At 35.6% G+C, this 20,287-nt stretch overlaps 1 protein-coding gene and 1 pseudogene across 1 annotated transcript; both read right to left on the minus strand.

Moving 5' to 3' along the window:
- Positions 1-11,525: 11,525 nt before the first annotated feature.
- Positions 11,526-13,458, minus strand: LOC147853302 (putative serine/threonine-protein kinase WNK11 pseudogene; annotated as a pseudogene).
- Positions 13,459-17,555: 4,097 nt separating this feature from the next.
- LOC147853303 (zinc finger AN1 domain-containing stress-associated protein 12-like) lies at positions 17,556-19,400 on the minus strand. The gene is made up of 2 exons (XM_087333386.1): positions 19,193-19,400; positions 17,556-18,214 (listed from the first exon to the last, which is right to left on the minus strand). The coding sequence occupies exons 1-2, from the start codon at positions 19,298-19,300 to the stop codon at positions 17,735-17,737; spliced, it is 588 nt and encodes a 195-aa protein (XP_087189512.1). The 5' UTR covers positions 19,301-19,400; the 3' UTR covers positions 17,556-17,734.
- Between the last annotated feature and the right edge of the window lie 887 nt (positions 19,401-20,287).

A 20,287-nucleotide genomic window follows, 5' to 3' on the forward strand; every position in this document is an offset into this window, starting at 1 on the left:
TATGAGCATCATTCCTTTAAGCTTATATCTAATCCATCATCTGATGACCCCTTGAGAGGATAGTTTCTTTTCCATTCACACCAAAAAACAGGCAAGAACATTTGTTTTAGTTTACAATAGTGAAAGGGTTCATCTCTAAGAATGTGACGTCAAAATCTTTCAGTAACAAGGAAGTAGTTTCAACCAAAAAATCTCTCATCTCTCATGAAAACTAGAAGAAACCCTCTATCCATATTGCAAAATTGCAATAAAATGATATCACCTTTAAAAACTAAGAATACATCCTTGATGAAGGCTTCAATTTTCAATAGATATTGGAAATCATTAATCGACATCAAAAAACATGAAGAATCAACTTTTCAAGAATAGAAAATTAACATCGAAGACGGTGACCTACCTCTAAAGAAAGAGTGACAATAAGAGGGGAGACAAGTTTGTTATTGAAAGGTTGTCAAGTTGGGATGAAAACAAAAACCGGTGTTTTCTATCATCTTCTCTAACTAACATTAAAGCATGCACATAATTTACTTCTATCTCCCCACATAATATTTGCAATTGGTTACTTCTATAGTTCTTGAATGGCATTGGTATGATGCCATCAAGTTGTATCTATATCCTAGTCCATGTTGCTCTTTTTCAATGGGGGCAAGAAGGGTCAAAATCTGAAAAGAGGGTTTGTGAATCCCCTTCTTGTTATATTTTAGAAAACGCATTGTTGTATGATAAACATCACTTTGTGTGGTGATAAGGCTTGAACTTGTGCCCTACGTGTACATATGCCAAGGAATTAACCATTAAGCCATCGAATAGTTAAATTTTTTATATTGTAACATAATATTATAAAGGGTCAAACAAACGTCCTAGAATGCTCCACGACCCACTATATAATGAAACCCCCTCACTCTTGTTGAACCATTTTTGTTCAATGCAAGTCTCGAGTCCTCCAAGTAAGTTCTCTCATGTATCTCTTTATCTTAATACATATTTCCTTTCATCATTACTCTCTCTCTCTCTCTCTTCGACACTTTGGTGCCACCGGTTCTTCTCTATGAGGTGGAACTTCAAGTATGGGGCGGTAGTATCTCTAAATCTATGTGGAAAGATTTTGAAAATGTCCAAAAACATTTTCTTACAAAGTTTCTACAAGTTAAGAAACAAACGCCCTACACCCTCCTCCTTGAGACGGCATCGCTTCCCATTGAGATCATGGCCATGGAAAGGGTTGTTGAATACATGTTTAAGGTTCAAAAAAGTCTCTCACATCGACTTCCTCGAATTGCATGGGAATCAAGCAAAAAGATCCAAAATACGCATAAAAGCAAAATTTTGTGTCCCGGTTGGATGCAAGATATAGAAAAATGGTTTGGTAGATGGGATGCAAGACACTTAAAAACTCTTTACATTAGTTATAAAATTTTACAAATGATAATGTTATATATAAATCCATGTACGGACACAATGGTTCCATCTTATGTGGATGCCCACTTACTCAAGAAAGGGTGGACAACCAGGATATGTTGACTAGGATTACCACCAAGATATGTAAAGATATGTATTCTCTTGGACCACAGGTATTTGTTTATAGGTTGAGAATGGGTCTTGTTAGCAAAGGCTGAGAGAGTTTTCATGGACATAATTAGCCTTATCTTGCCAAACGCCATCGGTTATATTTGCTCTTTTTATAGACACTTGTGGAGTAGGAACTATTATGTACAAATTTTATATTGCCATTGGCAATGTTAATTTTAATACCAATGGAGTATAGTTTTTGTGGGAAAAAAAAAAGGGGGAGAGGACGACCATTGTTGGATGAGGCTAATCGTTGTCTTACAACTCCAACAGATCCGTCTGTGAGGCCATCGTATTGGCTCTTTAGAGTGGCTACAACTTCACTTCGTATCTCCTCTATTAATATTACTTGATACACGGTTTGGTTGGAGAAGACCCATCTACACCGTTGTTTCCATAGAATCCAAAGAGTTATTGGGCCATTTACAATCCATTTATGACCAGTATATGCGAGTACTCGAATTGTTATATTCAATGTCGGTATCCTATTGTCTCGCAATTCATGGTCTTCGATCCTGTCCGGTGTTTCCCTACCTCTTAGAATCAAAGAGCCCTCCTCTCCGTAGCCTATCCACTTCTCCATTGTTGTCCTTTGATTAGTAGCTTCCCTAAGCAATAGAGCATTCATAATTTTAGATATCATAGTCCATCCGCCCCTGATTCCATGGAGTATGTTGGCTTGATCTTGTATTAGCAATGACATAAACCGTCTCCAACATTCTATACTCTTTTGTGGACCTCTTGCAATGAATCCCCATGACAACCCCTTACTTGATCCAATTAGTTGACCGGATTCATCTCTAATACATGGTTCCATAGGATGCGTTGATTTAGCCAGGAAAGTTCGGGGTTAGGTTGAGTGCACTTGAGCCCTCATCTTATGTCACGCCACGCCTTCCCATGGATGCACTGAATCTATGATCCTCCAATTGGCGTGAGAAACTTGGTTTGAGATAAATGTTTAAAATCCATCCCGTCTAGGGGGGCCAATTGGCCCCTTTTCGTGGCTTAAAGTAAGTGACGCGTAATCGCAATAGCATTTTCCAACAGTCATCCCCTGGTTGGAGTCCTCCTCTCGACTTAGGTGATGTGAGTATATGCCACACGCCACAAAGAAAATACATCATTCTTCATGCAAATTTGATACAATATGAAACACATTAGGTAGTCCTTGTACTTGTGCTTTTACAAGAGACAAGACTTGATTGGCTTTGTTAGTTGGTGAATATATTACTTCTTTTGGAACTTTATGTTGCTAACTATTCCACCCTTTGTAGTTAAAAAATTAATTGTTCTAATAATCAACTCTTTGGAAAATGAACATAAAGTGCATTCTTATGCTAGAGAACATTTAGGGTTTGTCCATGTTTTTGACAAAAACACACTTGGAAGAATTATTCTGATTGTACACTATTTTGGCTCTGCCAAATTTGCATCTATTGGAGACAATACACTATTTGGGCTCTCCCAAATTTGCATCTCTTGGAGACATTGAAAATATTTTTAAAGAAAACAACCATAAGTAGTTTCTTCTACAAGAATATGCATATTCCATCTTATCTTTTTGAACATAACAAATGTTGTGTTTATGTTCTATTATATCTCGTGGGAAGATTGCTTGCTTTGGGAACCAAACTTTTCCATTTTAGTTGTTTCATCTTTCCAAGCATTTATTGGTGAATTTAAACCTACATGATAAGCATCCATCTTGTTAGCAAGAAGATGCAACATCAAGAATACATCAAGTTGGTTGTTATTCAAGCTTTCGGCCAATTTGGACCCCTTCTTATTTGTAGTCCTATTTCTATCACATTGGAGAAGCAATGACGGCATCTTCAGTCAATTGTTCATATTCTTTTAACACTTGAAGGCATTACTATGGCCCATAAAAATGCAGAAATTTGGGTAAAATGACATCCATTTTTTTATGGTAGCGTGATCAATTTATAGAAGTTCACTCTCAACTGCATTGTATTTCTATAAATTTGTTTCTTGTTTGTGACTTTGATGTGCTACATAGTCATTCTTCCACTAGCTTCATTTACGATCATTGGCCTATTATCTATTGTATAGGATACCTACCTTTCTCACAAATATGTACACCCATCATGATGTTGGCATTGACTAGATTATCACAAGGTTTTGTATTTACTTTTATTAGTTTGAGCTTGTTAATCTAGGCTTGAGCAAATTGAATCGACCTCAAAATAGTTAAGAAAAGTCTAATTGAATTGTCAAACCATTAAATAACACTTCAACAACACAGTTCAAGCTTGTGTGGAACCATTGCTGACTACTACATGGATTTTCATGCCATATGGGACGAAAGTATATTTTATAGCAATGTTTTTTACAAGGTGGAGTGATTTTACTCTTCGTCAAAGTAATTATTTAAGTCGATTGTTAGAACTTAACCTTGGTTTAAAAACGAGGGTAATTACTTGTATGTATGTAGTTCATGTACAATCTAGGGTATTTCTTAATATCATGTAGTGTCTTTTTCTGTTTTTTTTCCAAAAACATTACTCCTTCCATTAGTTATAAAATTTTACAGTTGAGAATGTTATATACAAATCCTATAAGGGACTCGATAGTTCATCTTATGTCGAGGCCCACTAACTCAAGAAAGGGAGAGGATGAGCATTGTTGGATGAACTTAGGCAAACCTTTGTCTTTCGACTCTTCTTTAAGAAAATGCATTACCCTCTTCCTTAAATATATGAGTTATCCACATTAGGGAGAACTTGGGAAGGGGAATCATGAGGTGATTATTGATCCTTGGTAGGGAGGCATGAGAAGTTTATCATGGAGGAAGGTGGTGACATATTCATCAGTGGATATCATTGATTGGGCACATCAGCAATGTAGAAATATTCCCATTACTTGTAGCCACTTTGTATAGAATTCTAGCATAGAACATGTTCAAGATTTGGACTCCTCAAATAATTTTTGTCAAGTCATCTACAATCGTGCCTCTAATAGGCGCTTTGACGTTTAATAAAATGTGCAAGCACATATTTGAAAGTAAACACAAAATATACTTTAAGGAATATTTTCGTTGACTTGATCTATAGACATATCCATAGATTGACATATTCGCATTCGTGCCCCCCCCCCCCCCCCCCCGCCCCCGCCCCCGCCCCCCTTGCATCATGTTCTCGGCTTGCAAATTATGGTTTTGGTTGAAAACCCTAATTTCCTCCATATTTCTTCTTCTCGGCTTGCATCCTTGCCTCCCGCTCATCCTCTGAGTGACATCTACATATTGTTATTGTCCTCCAATTTTATGGTTTTGTTGAAACCCTAAATTTGGTTTAAATTAAGAACCCTAATTAATTAATTACTCGTGAATTAATAGTAAATTAATTCATTATTAGTGAATTAATTAAAATTTTAATTTCTGAAAACTTAATTTTGGCTGCAATTAGGAACTGTAAATAATTAATATTTTTAGTAAATTAATTCTTTTTTTGGTAAATTAAATAATATTTATTATATAAATTTAAAACGAATGGTTCTATAATATTCTTGGGGTCATTTTGTATTCTTGAATATTACAGATGGTGAATATCACGTATATCTATGGGTCACATATCATATCCAAGACTTTGATCATACCACTAAGATATATTAAATCCTAGATGGATCATGATGACAACAAAAGAAAAGCAACGAAGAATTGATGGTTTTGGATTATGACAAAACAAAGTCTAAGTATGTATATTACAAGTCATCAACATCTTACCATCAAATCATGTGACTAAGTATTTCATGTAATTTTTTGATGTTATACTATATGTTATAGTAAATCCCAAAATCATTTTTTATGTTGGTTTGAAATTTTGCTTCGAAGAAAAAAACAATATTAAATGTGATAAGTGTGCATATGAATATTGATAGTGATTGTTATACAAATCAAGGATTAGAAAGATGATGCTATAAGTAGTGAAATTAGAGAAATTGGAAAAAATAAGCATCCCTCCCGGATATATAAAGTTGAAATTTATTTTCACTCACAAGATCTTTTTTTTCCATAAAAAATATGCTCCATTGGTATTAAAATTAACAATGCCAAAGGCAATCTACAAATTGTACATAATAGTTTCCACTCCATAAGTATATATCGTAAAAAAAGGGACCAAATAAAGATGGCATTTGTTATGGCCTCTAAAAAACATCATGTTGCAGCCAACATTGGCTGAATGTGATTCCACATATACTGAAGCTCTTTAGTATACCCCTATTCAACCTATAAACAAATTCCTGGTTGTCCAATAGCTGTTCCCGTTCCTTGGCCTTTAATTTTCCTTTGTGAATGTCCTTTTGTACCACTTAGGTAATACAAAACTGCTCTCTCCAATCAAGCCATTGAGGTAATCTGCTACTTCTTGGCCGTAGTCTTCTTCAAGATCTTTGGGATGTTGTCGAGAAGGTTATGAGTTTATGCATAACAATGTTAAGGTTGACTAAAGCTATGATTCTGCATATAAAAAGGTGCACTACAACAAAAGATATGTGGGATATGCTTGCAAAAATGTTTATTGATATAACATTAGCAAGGAAAATGCAACTCAAAACTCAATTGCAACATATAAAAATGGAAAAAGGTATTCTTGTCTTAGATAATGTCACAAAAGTAAGAAAAGTTGTGGATGAGTCGAAAATAGTTGATTACGTCATTGATGATGAGGAAAATGTGTAAGAATTTGTTTAGAAAGATTACTAAGGAATTATGATGTATATAGAACTTCTATGCACGTGCTTAGTATTCCATCATTTGATCAGTTAATTCCAAAGTTATTACAAAAAGAAAAAAAACATTTATTTACCTCACATATCTCTGATGATTGGGGTAAAGGTAATGCGTTTTACTTGAGAAAAGGAAGATCTCCAAGAGATCAAGGTTATAGACGACCAAATCAAAGGAGAAGTTTGAAATCTAATTGGAATTCCTATAGGCAATCACAAATTGATTGAGATATTACATTTAGTAGATGTTGAGGACAAAGATATGGTCAACAAAGCAATCGACAAAGAGGTAGACAACAATGGAATGAACAACATAATAAACAAAGTAATCAAAATCCTCTCATATGCGCGTACTGTTATAATGGAGGACATCGTGTGAAGGATTGTTGGTATCATCAAAGTGACATTAGAAAAGGAAAATATGCACATAATAATTTTGCATTGAAAGATTAAATGCCATCAACTAGTTACAATGATGATAAGACATAGAGTGATAATGAAAATGCATTAGTTGCAAGTTGCAACCACATTTTAAATTGAATTATTTATGGTACATTGATTTAGGGTGTTCAGATCACATCAACATGTTTGAAAACAGTGACTTGTTTTATCAAACAACAAAAATGATTGTGCCTAAGCAAGTAAGTATGGGAAATGACATGTGTTATACATACTACTAAGAGTAGTGGTGATATTGAAATTTAACTACCAAATGTCGTAATTAAGGGCTTACAAGATGTTGGTTTGTGCTTCGCATTACCAAAAACTCATTATCAATTACCCTATTTGTTGAAAACAATTTAATGGGCTATTTACAAGTGACAGATGTGAAATTACTCATGCTAAAAATAATGAATTAGTTGCCACTAGAAGTAAAGTGGGTTGTATTTTTGTTTGGATAATGTGAAACAAAACGTTTGGTTACTTGTGAGAAAAGTGATTTTCTGTTGTGGCATAAAATATTTGGTCATGTAAAACAACTAAAGTAAATAGATATGAGTGCAAATGGCATTGTGAGAAATTTGTTTGTGTTCGATAAAAACTATCAATATATGAGTCGTGTTGTAAAGCTAAACTCACAAGAACTATAACGCCTTTAAGAGATACATTATCTAAGTATCCTCTTGAGCTTGTACATACAAGTGTTCGGGGACCATCACAAGAACCAAATATGGCAAGATCCAAATATTCTATTATAATTCCTGATGATTTTTCCCGCATGATTTGGATATATTTCATGAAAAATAAGAGTGGTTTATCTATATGACAAGGGCCTATGGTTTGAGCCTATATAAGAGGGTTCGTTACCTTCATGAAAGGGGGTCACTTTATAGAGACTCTAGCAATATGGCAATGCTCTAACTACAAACGTGTGTTCCTCCTTCAAACCCAAGGTATGATCCTTGTGTGAACTTGGTGGTATGGGATGCCGATGGGGGACTCGAATCCGTTGCTCACCTTCGTTAGGAGCTGGTCGATTGGTCTAACACCACTTCTTTATTTCCTCCCTTAGTTTGTTTAATGTTAGTTAAGATTCTAATAGTAGTTACATTGAAAGTACGTCTTAATGTCAACCAAAGTTATACCTCGCCACCAACGTTATGTGTGGGGTTCAACCATCGTCTACCCTATTGTTAATGACATCAATTAATAGTTTGGTACGTGGATCATTAATCATGTATTGTAATTATTATTGGGGTCCCATTACATCCTAGTAAAAGCAATTATCCTTAATCCACTAACCATTAAGCCTAGATATACTCATGAATGTATTTGAACCTTGTATCTTGTCACCAACTTTAGAAATTCATCAAAACCTATGCACAACATATTACTGTTTTTAAGTAGGCCAATGTGGCTCATGAGAAAAAAAACAAAAAACATAATATATCTTGCTCACTTGTTCAAGAAATAGAATCTCTAAAAATTATATAAATACAAATTGGCCATGTTGACCCATCCTAAAACCACATCATTTGTCTCAATTCAATTATTTTGATTGAGGGGTCTTGCCTTGAAGCTTTGATGCTTCCCAATGGTGGCTCTTATATGTTAATTGAAGCAATGTCTCTTTCGTCTCCCATGTATCAAGGGCTAAGTTCTTCAACACTCTCAAAAACCTTTTAGATGATATTACATGCTTCATTTGTGCTCTATTTGGTCTTAAATGTGTTGGAGGTGGGGCATATGGTTTGTGGGTGAAGCAAGTTGAGGCCAATGGCCTTGTATTGTTTCAATGGGTGTGAGAGTGTTCTACCTTTCAATATGGTTTATTGACCTTATGAAGCTCCATGCAATAAAGACCAAACGATTTTGGTCCTTGAATTGCATGACACAATGCAAATTACAAGACAAATAATAGGTTCCTTGGATATCATAATGTATAATACATATAAAAACATAATGATTTTTCAATTGTATGTCCCTCTCAAATTGTTTGGTATAACATATTATGTATTGTCACTTTCTTCCATCTACTAATTTGTTTTTTGAGTTGATCTTAAGACGTGTGTATTTGTCTAATGGTCACGTGTAGACCATATGTAAAATGTATATCCATATACCTTGGGTAGCCATTGGAGCCATCGAGGGAGAACTTGAATAACATGAATGTGGTAATGTATCATCCTTGTACAATGGGAAATTGAGGGTTATCACATATTCTCATGATATTTACCCTTAATTCACTTCCGTCCAATTAATTCTCATGTTGGGCAATTGAAACTATAGTCGAAGGGGGTAGTTTTTCTTTATAAATGCCAATATGCAAGCCTATCCAAGAACTTGTTTTAACATTACCAACTTTGTTTGTCTAGTTGTTGCCAATTGCATCAAGAAGTGTGGGCAAGTCATGAATACCTAATGTGGGGAATGTTTTATAATCTTTGTATGAATAGACATTCAACTACCATGGATAATGCCCCTAATTCTGCTTTGATGATTTTTTTTTTTTTTTTTTCCAAAAAAAGATACTACATTAGTATTAGAAAACCGCCATAAGGCTAAACATACAAGCTATACCGATCCCCTATATTTTTCTAAAGTCTAACCATTGGCTTGAATAAACACTTTGGTGTTGAGTAGAACCACTCCACCTTACCAAAATACCGTCTATAAAATATACCTATGTCCCAAATGGCATGAAACTCCACCCGCCTAAGCTCCGCTTGATGCGTATTACCTTTTATACCTAATTCTGCTTTGATGATTGCATGTGGTGTTGATAGCTTTGATGCTTAGAGCTTCATTTATTATGGAAAAAGCCCTTGATTTTGTTTTGATTATCACATGTGGTGTTTATAGCTTTGGATGTATCATGCACAATCTCAAGATGGTTAGTGGTTTTTACGCGTGATTTTGTCCATTATGTTACTCTTTGTGTGGTAAAATCATGAACCCCATTTTTTGGGGAGAGAAGATAATGAGAAGATGACATTCTCTAGCCATGGATTATCTTTATCAAGAAAAGTTATCAATGTTGATTTTACATGTTTTTTCTTCTCCTCCCAATATTCATTAATGTGTACAGAATGCAAGTGTCGTGAAGAAATATTTGCTTAAGGAAATGCGAAGAGTGTGTCCAACTTCTTGCTTTCCAACCTTCAAATGATGTAATTGATGATATCCCATTTGTTATATAGTGAAACTCTTGGCAAATATCTTTGATGAAATTTTCTGTAAGGAAATTCGGGAAGTATAAATATAAAAGGTATTGCCAAACTTCTATATATGGTGGAAGAGAAAAATTATGACATATATCCCTACTTTGTTCACATAAGAATATTGAACGCATGTTAATCAAATCATAAGTTGAACATTCAAAAAGTAAGAAGAAAAATGTTTTCTTCATAATCTCTTAGAGGAAGAATCATCTTTGATGTTTTGAGGAAAATAATAATTATAGATGTTTGTTAAATCATAAGTCGCCATTCTTTCAATGTTCTAGACACATTAGGAATGCGAAAAAGTGAACTTTCTTCTAAATTTTGAGCAATTGTGCATATGTGATGGTTACATGTTAGATGGGATAATATGGGTATTGAACGCTCAATGCCAACGATATCCTTGTAATATGATGATATCCTACATCTTCCACTTGAAAAAGTTCCACAAATTTATTGTTAAGATAAATGTTATGAAATCGAAAAGTTTACCAAGAATTTTTATATTGACATCAAGCATACCAAATTTCCCATAGATGTTGGTGGTTTATAAATATTGATATGTTTGTAGGCTTAAGCATTTATGTTTGCAGAAAGTTATCACTAGAAAGTGGCTTTGGTTATGAGTCATCAACAAACTAGGTCCATCTGTATACTTTGCATAAAAGAGATGTGACATTGATTTTTCACCTTACCATCCAATATGTAACAATCACGTATGCATGGTTTATCTTAAGCTTTGCCCAACTTAGCTAGACCATACATAAAATACATACTTACATGACTCCTTGTTTTAAGTTGGTCCTACAAGTATACATTGACCCTAATGTCTCTTTAACTTAACTCCCCATTGTACCTGCACTTGCCTAGTGCAAATACATGTGCACCATCTCGATGATTATCATGAAAGGAAACTAAGGCAAATACATGTATTCAATATAAATATCACTTCATGTCCTAATGAGATAGATTGGTTATGAAAGCAATTTAGTTTAAACATTTTGCGTTATAAGAAACATAAACATGTTGGCAAGAAATAGTTTGGAATGCTTTGAAATATTAATGTATCTTAATATGAATAGATAATGTGCAATCAAGTTTTACATGTTCTTCAATGCAAAGATGTTATCATTGTAATGATGTTTTCATATTGTACAAGGGATGTAAATATGTATAGTTGAGGCACAAGTAGGTTATACCAGTCATTTTACCTAGATAACTTTGTTGTAAAAGAGTATGGTGAGATAAGTAGAGATGACGTAAAAAAGAGTGGGTGGGGTTTATTACTGGATTTGTGGGGGGGAAGGGCAACGTGAGTTTTGCTTAAGTTTTTGTCGGTTTTGGAGTTGATCCATCGAGTTGTATATATCAATCCCTCTAAGGTTAGTCTCTGTGAATCCTCGTGTTTGAACTTTGTTGTATTTTGTGTGCTAACTAATGTGAAGTAGTGTGTTTTGCAAATAAATAAATAAATAAAATAATGCTTCTTTTATATATGATATTATTACTGTCAAAAAAGGTTTCAAAGATGTATATTAAGGAATCAAGATATAAAAATTTATCACTTTCAATCATATGTTGTAGATCAATGCATTCAATGAATATGTTATGTGATTCATGATGGTGGGAACATTGGATGATAAGGTGTAGTAATTGAGCTCCTCAAGATGAATTTTTGAGCAAAATACACAAGTTAAAATGTAGCATAGTATCATATAAACCACGCATACCATTCTCATATATAACGTGATAGCATTGGAGAGTGGCTAATATACATGACCTCATTTTCAAAATGTTTGCCTTGATATTATCTACAATCAATAGTTTGAAGCTTTTGTACATCGGAAATACAAGAATCTATAACATGAGTGCATGAAGCAAGTTGTGAACCTATCGATAGTTCGGCTACTTCTTCACTTATCAAATTAGCAATGTGTATGAGATCTGATTCTGGATAATTTAATGCTCGAACCATCTCTTCAGCCACGCCCTTGGGAGAGTCTTTTGTTAGGTCAAAAGGAAAGACAATGGCACGAGCGTTACTTGGTGCGTCAATGCGGAGTTTCAAGTGTAGAGTATGTTCATCCACTACTTTGCCCATTACCCGAAAAGAAGATTTCCGATCAAGTTGTTTGGCACCCACTATATTCCTCGCAAGTTCCATATTAGTATGATGTTGATTAAATGTAGAGTCAATAGCTCCATGTGGACCTCTTGTCATTGTCATGTCCATTCCTAGATTTTCATGTGAGCCAAAGGAGTTACGTTGCACATTATCCTCTCGGCCTTTCAACATGGCAAAAACAGGAGTTGACAAAGATTTCTTGATACAAGAAATCACTTCATGGCTTCCTTCTTGGCACTTCAAGAAGGGGTCTAACATCAATTCCGCGGCAGAGGGTCTTTGAGTAATCGGGAGCAAACATTTCTTAATGAACTCCACAGCTTGTTCATCTTTAATTCTATAGAGGGCCTTGGGCATGATACCATGAGTGACATTCTTGTATACTTGTGTTATGTTCTTGCACTCCTTATAAGGGTACTCTCTAGTGATCAGTTGTATCATACACATGCCAAATGAGTAGACATCGACGAGTTCGTTGTAATCATCATGGAACATTTCAGGGGCCATGAATTCTGGAGTACCGACCGGCATATTATTCATGTATCCTATAGGATTGAGTTGAGTGGCCAATCCAAAGTCACAAATCCTTAAGGCCATGCCAGAATTAGACTTGACAAGTATGTTTTCACACTTGAGGTCTCTATGGATGATGGGAGGGCAATGTCCATGAAGGTGGGACAAGACTTCTAAGATTTGTGTGCCCCACCTAGTTAGAGCTTTCTTGCTCATGTGCTTGTGTTTCATGCGGTATTTGAAGAGAGAAGATGAGCAAAGCTCAGTGACGAAATTAAGGGTGTTTTCTTGTGGATCTATCCATGAAGCGAAGAGTTTGAGGATGCCCCTATGGTTGATGTTTTGTAAGAGCTCTACCTCATGCAAAGCATGATGGCTAGAATGTGGGGGCTTGAGTTTGGATTTGTTCCATGCCACTTCCTTGCAATCTAGCTTGTCATAAGCTTTATAAACTATTTTCTCGGCTCCTTGTCCAAGGATCTCGTTGTACCGTGCGTACCGCTCGGATGGGTCGATCTCAATGAAAATCTCCTCATCCTCATCATCACCATATTCATGATCTTCTTCATCACCACACTCGCCATCACCATCATTACCACGACTATTATTGGGTAGCTCATTAGTGTTATCCTCATCCTTCCCATGGCTATTGGGTAGCTCCTCCTTCTCATGATCATCCATACCATGGCTATTGGATAAGTGCTCCTTATCACTATCATCTGCCATATCCATTGTGATCAAGATGAAGAGCAAATTAATTAAACAGGGGTGGGGGCAATACAAGTGAAGATGAACCTTCTTGTGGCTCTTGTGCTTCTAGTTCTAGTTCTAGTATCTTTTTCTCTTTCTTCGTCATTTTAAGTACGCAAAAAGCTGTTTTTGTTGACTTTATAGGTCCACCTTTGAATTGTTCCACATCTAAAAAATCATTGACTTGGTAATTTAAGCACAATATGGAACACTTTACTAGAACTAATAACATGATGGATAACTTTTTGAAAATGGCCCCTCATGTTCGCTTTTAGATATTGTGAGAATTCCGACACACATTTTTTGTATTTGTCATAACTAACATTTTGCCTTTTGCTTAGCTTATTTTACCCATTTCATTAAAAAAAAAACTCATAGAACTTGAGATTCCAAATAGGCCAAAAAGGCCATGCTACCCATAAGTTCATAGAAAGAAAACAACTAGATTTATGATTTGCATGTCTTACACGATCCATCTATTCAAAGCTTTGTTGTTCATTCGTAAGGATGTCATCGAACTTTTGAATTTGATCGGCAATTACATCATTTTTACATTATCGAAACTCAAATGGTTCCATATATTCTAAAAAAACGATATAAATGATGGAGACTTCATGTTCTTGAAATAGTCTAGTAAAACAAGGAATAGAAAATGTGTGGATGAGCTACAATAAGGACATTGACCCTAATATTATCCAATCTTTGCACACAAGCATGCGTTCATAGTGACGCATAAAATCACACGAGTCCATACTCATATATATTTCCCGTATTTTCATGAGTTTGTGATTGTTAATATTTTTTAAGGACATGAAAATTTGGTAATATTTTTAATGATATATGTTGTTCACAAATGTTAATAAAGCGATGAGTACTATTGTATGTGATCATCTGGGCGGTAGATCCATAGGGACTATATCTATTGAATTACGACCAACTTCTAATTGCATTTCAAAAGTTTACCTAGAATTTTCGACTCTTTTCCACTATAGTAAATAGTAAACTCCACTTCTAAAGGCTATTTACTATTCAATTAGTTCTTTCAAACAGTAAAAGCTATAAAAAAAAACAAAATTGAGTGGAACATGTGTGTGTGTGTCTAATAGAGAGATATCACGTTCATATGTATCGTTTTTTTTAAATTCCCAGAATTCCCTTCAAAATTTTGAAATTGTCAAAAGACTCTACTTAATCTCTCGCACCTCCCTATCTACAGTTTCCCTGTCACTCCTATATTATTTTTGAAGTTCCTAAAATGCCCCTTTATTTTTTAAATTCTTGAATTACCTTACAAAGTCATTGTATCTATCTACCTATATAGTTTCTCCCTCAATACATTAATGCTAAACCCAAGGTACCCTCATTCTTTTAATTCTCAAGATACTCCACAAAATCTCTAACCTCTCTCCTTTGAATGTATGTATATGTGTCACCATGTGTTCACTTAGTGTAAAATTGGCATATGCATGCGTTCACAAACATCCAAAGACACATTCATAGAGATAGATCCGTACCTTGGGAATTTCATATAGATAGATGTGTAAATTGAGAGAAGGTAGCATGGGGAACTTCTAAATATGAGTAGTTTTGGGTGTTTCATGCACACTTGGGGTTTTTTGGTAGATTACCTGTAAAATGACTAATAGAAGATTACTTAAGATAATTGTGTATTAGTGTGTGTGGATAAAAGACTTGTCAATTAATAGTTAATGTAGGAGATATTGATGCTTGGATGAGAAAGAAAGAAAGAAAGAAAGGTGTATTAACGTCTTCTAAGGCCAAATTTGGCCCATGAGACAATTGGTTTACAACAATAGAGTATTTATCCAGTCATTATTATTAATTACTAGCAAATCTTTCCAATAAGTTATTTGTGCTAGAGGGTGATTGAGAAAGAGTGAATACTTAGTAATTGAATACTAAAAAACTAAAGCCGGAGACCGTGCAATCCGCGAGTGCATGTGATCTATCATTTTCTTTCTAAAACATGGAAAATACACAAGTCGCCAAGCAAAGCTTTGCATATTCTTCTCTAACATTTATGCACATTTACACTTCATGGAGTGTTTATGTTTCACAATGTGTGCACTTAGTGTGCAATCGACAAATGCATGTAGTTGGAATACACTTAGTGTGCAATCGACTAATGCACGCATTCGGAACACACAAAGAAACTTTGTAACATTTTCTTTCTAGAATGTGCAAGATTCAACAATTGTCAAGCAAAACCTTAATAAATTCTTCTCTAGCATGGTTGCACTTTTCACACTTCATAGAGTGCATGTTTCACCATATGTGCACATTTGCCATATATAGTGTCTATATGTTCTACCATGTATGCTCTTCACCATTAATTCATTGCAAAGAAATGTTTGCCCGTTTCTTGTTGGGATATATTTCATTCATGTCTTTGCGTGAGTCCGCCATGGTTCTATCTTATTAAAGAGTGTGCAAATTGATAGTTTCTCCTTACAATATAGCATCAAGAACTTCACTTTCCACAACTTAAGGTTTGAACGCAAAAACATTGCCTCATGTGTGCATCTAAAGAACTTACCTTGAACACCATTCATGTCGTTGCATGAGTACGCCATGGTTCTATCTTATTAAAGAGTGTGCAAATTGATAGTTTCTCCTTGCAAATTGCAATATAACTTCAAGAACTTCACTTTCCACAACTTAAGGTTTGAACGCAAAAACATTGCCTCATGTGTGCATCTAAGAACTTACCTTGAACACCATTGTAGGATTAGTTGAATCATGAGCAATTGTTATACCTAGGCATCTAGTCTAATGGTGTACCAATAGAGGTCAATCTTATAAATATTCCAAGGCCATGTGATAATCACATTGTCTAAAAGGGGAACAATTTAGTTGGTCAAGTTTTTTGAATTTGCATTTTGAGCACTACTTAAATTCCTTTCCAAACATTTGCTCCAATTTAACTCAAAACTAACAATACCTTGGAGGAACTTATCGCTGAGATGTGAAGCATGCATGATAAAAATAAAAACAAGTGTATTATAATATTCATTCCATAATGCTTTACTGAGATCCCTCCTTTTACATATACCTTTATTGAGATTTGTAATATATTCTAGAAAGTGAAGAAAATTCACATCACTAAGAGCTTGACCAATCCATATGAAGGGGTCAAATTACTTTGCAAAGGAACATCTTCATCTAGTATCCTCATTCATGAAGCTATATGCATGCATCATAGTTCTTACTAGCCTAGCATCTAAAGAGAACTAGTGAATGTCCTGAGATGACGATGATCTAAAGGTCAAGTGTCCTACTCTCCTCACATTGCCTTTTTGAAAGGTTCCAACTTCCAATAGGGTTCTAATGGCTTTTTGACTTTTCCAAGTATTTTGGCAATTGTTTACAAATGATTCTTACTTTCTTTTGAGGTTCTAATCTACCCCCTTTATTTTTTCTTGAAGGCTCTAATGCTTCCTTCATACGTCCCTTATGACGTATTCCCTCTTCTTTGAAAATTTAGAAATCAATTATGTCATAAGCTATAAAATATTGAATTGAACTCCTAACCTCCACAAAAGAGGTTAATGAGAAACGATTAAAATGTGAAATTAACTTATTTTTCCCTAGTTTGAAGGCTTTACGTATTGCTTCTTTTCCTACAAAGAATTGATCATATCTCAAAAAGAACGTGTAGAATGGCTAAATCGTGTTTCATATTCAAGTCATGAATGCGTGAGAACTCGAGTGTAATGTATGGTTGGTGTGACAGAGACCCCGAAGGTTAATCACGGGATGTAAATAACAAGGCATTCAGGTCCTTGGCTAGTCTTGAGAATTACAGATCATCATAAGCCCAAACAAAGATTATAAATCAGATATTTACACATTTGTGCCAAAGAAACCGACCTAGAAGCCAAGTTACCAAGCCAACCTCAAAGGCTATTGTTGGAAGCCTAGGAAAATAGAAGAACCTAAATTTGGGGATCTTGTACCATGATAAAGAAGGAGAAACGTCATAATGCACATATGTAGAAAAATGTATATGGTAACATTACATACACACACATAAGCATTTCAATAAAGACCAAATGAACCAAGCCTTGGAGCCAGATATGTACATACATATGCATGTATATATATATATATATATGTATATATATGATATATCTGTGCAAGATTGGCGACGGCTTCAAAGCCTAAACGAAATACAGGAAATATGATTTTATATAACCTCTATAATGATTGTTGCTTGAAAGATGAATGTATGGAAAAAGGGGGAGGGGGTTTTACAAAGCAAAATCCCCTCCCAATATGTAATGTGAATGGAAAGCCATCAAAGTGTTATTACAAAGTGTTCCATCCATTCAACGAGTTTAGCATTTCAATGAACATTGAGGTTTCTTGATGATGTCGAGGCACCACCGAGTTTAGATCCGATTTTTGAACTAGAAACTGCGCAATCCGTACCCTTTCTATGTGAAAGAATGCTCATGAAATTCTTCGTTAGAGCATCGAGAGATTCGGCCCTGGTCTTGGCCCCCTTTGTACACAAATGGTCGGCTGGGAAACGATGTTTCAAACAAACTTTCATCTTACATGTCTTGCACATATAGGTGTTTGTTGTTGTTAACACTTCTCGACATCTCTTTACTGGGCACTTCGGCTTCTTCATCACTTTGTCATAATTCTTAGGGTCACAACTTGAGCCTTGCATATGTCTTGCTAGGGTTAAATCCATTGTTTCTCCATATACCATTCGGACTGAGATAGCGCACACCGGACATATGGCGACGGTTATGTCCTTCATTCCTTCCTTTGGACAATTGTGTTCTTTGTATGATCGATGCTCAAGGCAAAATGTCTGCATAAACAAACCCCAATGCATTCTTAGGATTGATTGATCTACAAAGAAGAAATATAGTGATGCTCCTATACAGTTTAGAAACAAAATCAGTATGGTTGTGTACAGTTTAGAAACAAAATCACAAATGCTTGAATACAGTTTAGAAACGAATTCCAAACAATATCACAAATGCCTAAAGATATATATTAGGCACTAACTCGCTATGTTTTAAAGCACTTCCAAACAAAATCACAATGTTTCTATACACTTCAAAATCAGGATATTTTCCATACATGAAGAAACAAATTCTAGTGAAATTGCAATATTTCTATACATTTGGAGACAAATTTGAATGCAATCAAAATTGGGATGTTTCTAAATATGTCAAAAATAAATTCAAGCGAAATCATAATACTTCTATACACTTGGAGACAAATTTGAACAAAATCAAAATGCTTCTATACATTTTGAAACAAATTCGAACTAAATCAACGCGCATCTCTACATTTTGGAACAAATTCAAAATGCATCTATACATTTTCATTGCAAAATCGTACTGTTTCTATATGTTTCAAACAAAAATCGCAGTGATTATATGCAATGTTGAAACGAACACATTCACAATGATAATTACAACAGGTGATATATTCAGACGCAAAAATCAAAATGCTCATTACAAAAGGGCATTCCAGATTTTCATCTACAGCATCTCAGTAGTCATCAAAAGAGACAACTGAAGGATCAAGAATAACAAGAAATCTCAAATTTCCCATATCCCTAATCTTTTTCCACAAACTTCATTAAAAAGAAGCCCTAAATTTCCAATTAAGTTTTTGGCACAGAGAATGAACGTTCACAGTTGTATTTTGAAAGGATTCCGGTGCAAAGAAACTCGCTATTGTTGGCCGTTTTCTTTTTTTCCAATCCCTAAAAGGTATTATTCTATTGTTCTTCTGATTGCGCCTGCAGAGAGAGAGAGAGAATTCGAATGCGTACCTGTTTGCAGGAATCGCAGATGAAGGGAAGGAAATCGAGCTGGTGGCAATCTTCGAAGCAGCAGTGGGAGCCCAAGTCAGGGAAAGCTTCTGTACCAGCAGAGGCCATTGGAATTGAATGAAGAAGAACAAGATGATGATGATGATGATGATGATTAACAGATAAAAACAGCAAAAGCAGAGAAGAAGAAGAAGAAGAAGAAGAAGAAAGGCTTTTTATGGGTCCTTTTATTTTTGGCTTTCTTTTCTGTTTGTTATAACTTATAACTTGTAATAGAAGAAGAAGAAGAAGAAAGAAGACTTCCGTTTTTATTGGTGCAATGAAATAAAAAATGACTTGGAGAAGAAGGAAGAAGCTGTATGTATGAATTGAAAATGATTGGTTTTGTCGGTGTGTGTGTGTGTGTGTGTGTGTTTGGTCGTCATTGTGGTTGTCATTGGGCATTATTAAGCCTGGGCCGCAATCTGGGGGCCGCCATAACGGAACTCTTGACCAAAAACACACACACACACACACACACACACACACACACACATGTAGGCTTCAGGATGGGCTGTAACAACCAGGACCTATCTCCACTTGAATTCGGATTCGTGTAGGCTTTAGGATGGGCCATAACAACTTGGACCTATCTCCACTTGAATTCGGATTCATGTAGGCTTCAGAATGGGCTGTAACAACCAGGACCTATCTCCACTTGAATTCGGGATTCGAATCTGAATCCAAATTGCGTGCGTGGACATGGCTTTCTTATACAATACTGCACGAACGAAAAACCGGGAAATCGAAGCACCATCTCAGCTCCTAGAAGGGTAGGGAAGGGAAAAGAGGGAGGGGGAATTGGCCTGAATAACTAACACCCATGTCATTACTTCCTACTGCACTCACACCGATTTGGGTGATTCCTCGGAAATAAAATACGAGGGAGAAGTGCCGAGGAAGCTTGAAAGAGTGAGTGACCCCTGCATCTCGTAGGAAGCAGCACTCGGGGCTTCCTGTTCCTTTCTTGTGTGCCGTCCTCGTGGTTAAGCGCTCATTCGGATTCGTTCTCAGAATTGGCCGGCCGGCCGACCTGGGCGGGCACCCGACCGCCCG

The sequence above is a fragment of the Azolla caroliniana genome, unplaced genomic scaffold (assembly GCF_043228905.1).
Source record: "Azolla caroliniana isolate FFs.n. ecotype wild unplaced genomic scaffold, voAzoCaro1.0.p SCAF_17, whole genome shotgun sequence".
Classification (NCBI taxonomy): Eukaryota; Viridiplantae; Streptophyta; class Polypodiopsida; order Salviniales; family Salviniaceae; genus Azolla; species Azolla caroliniana.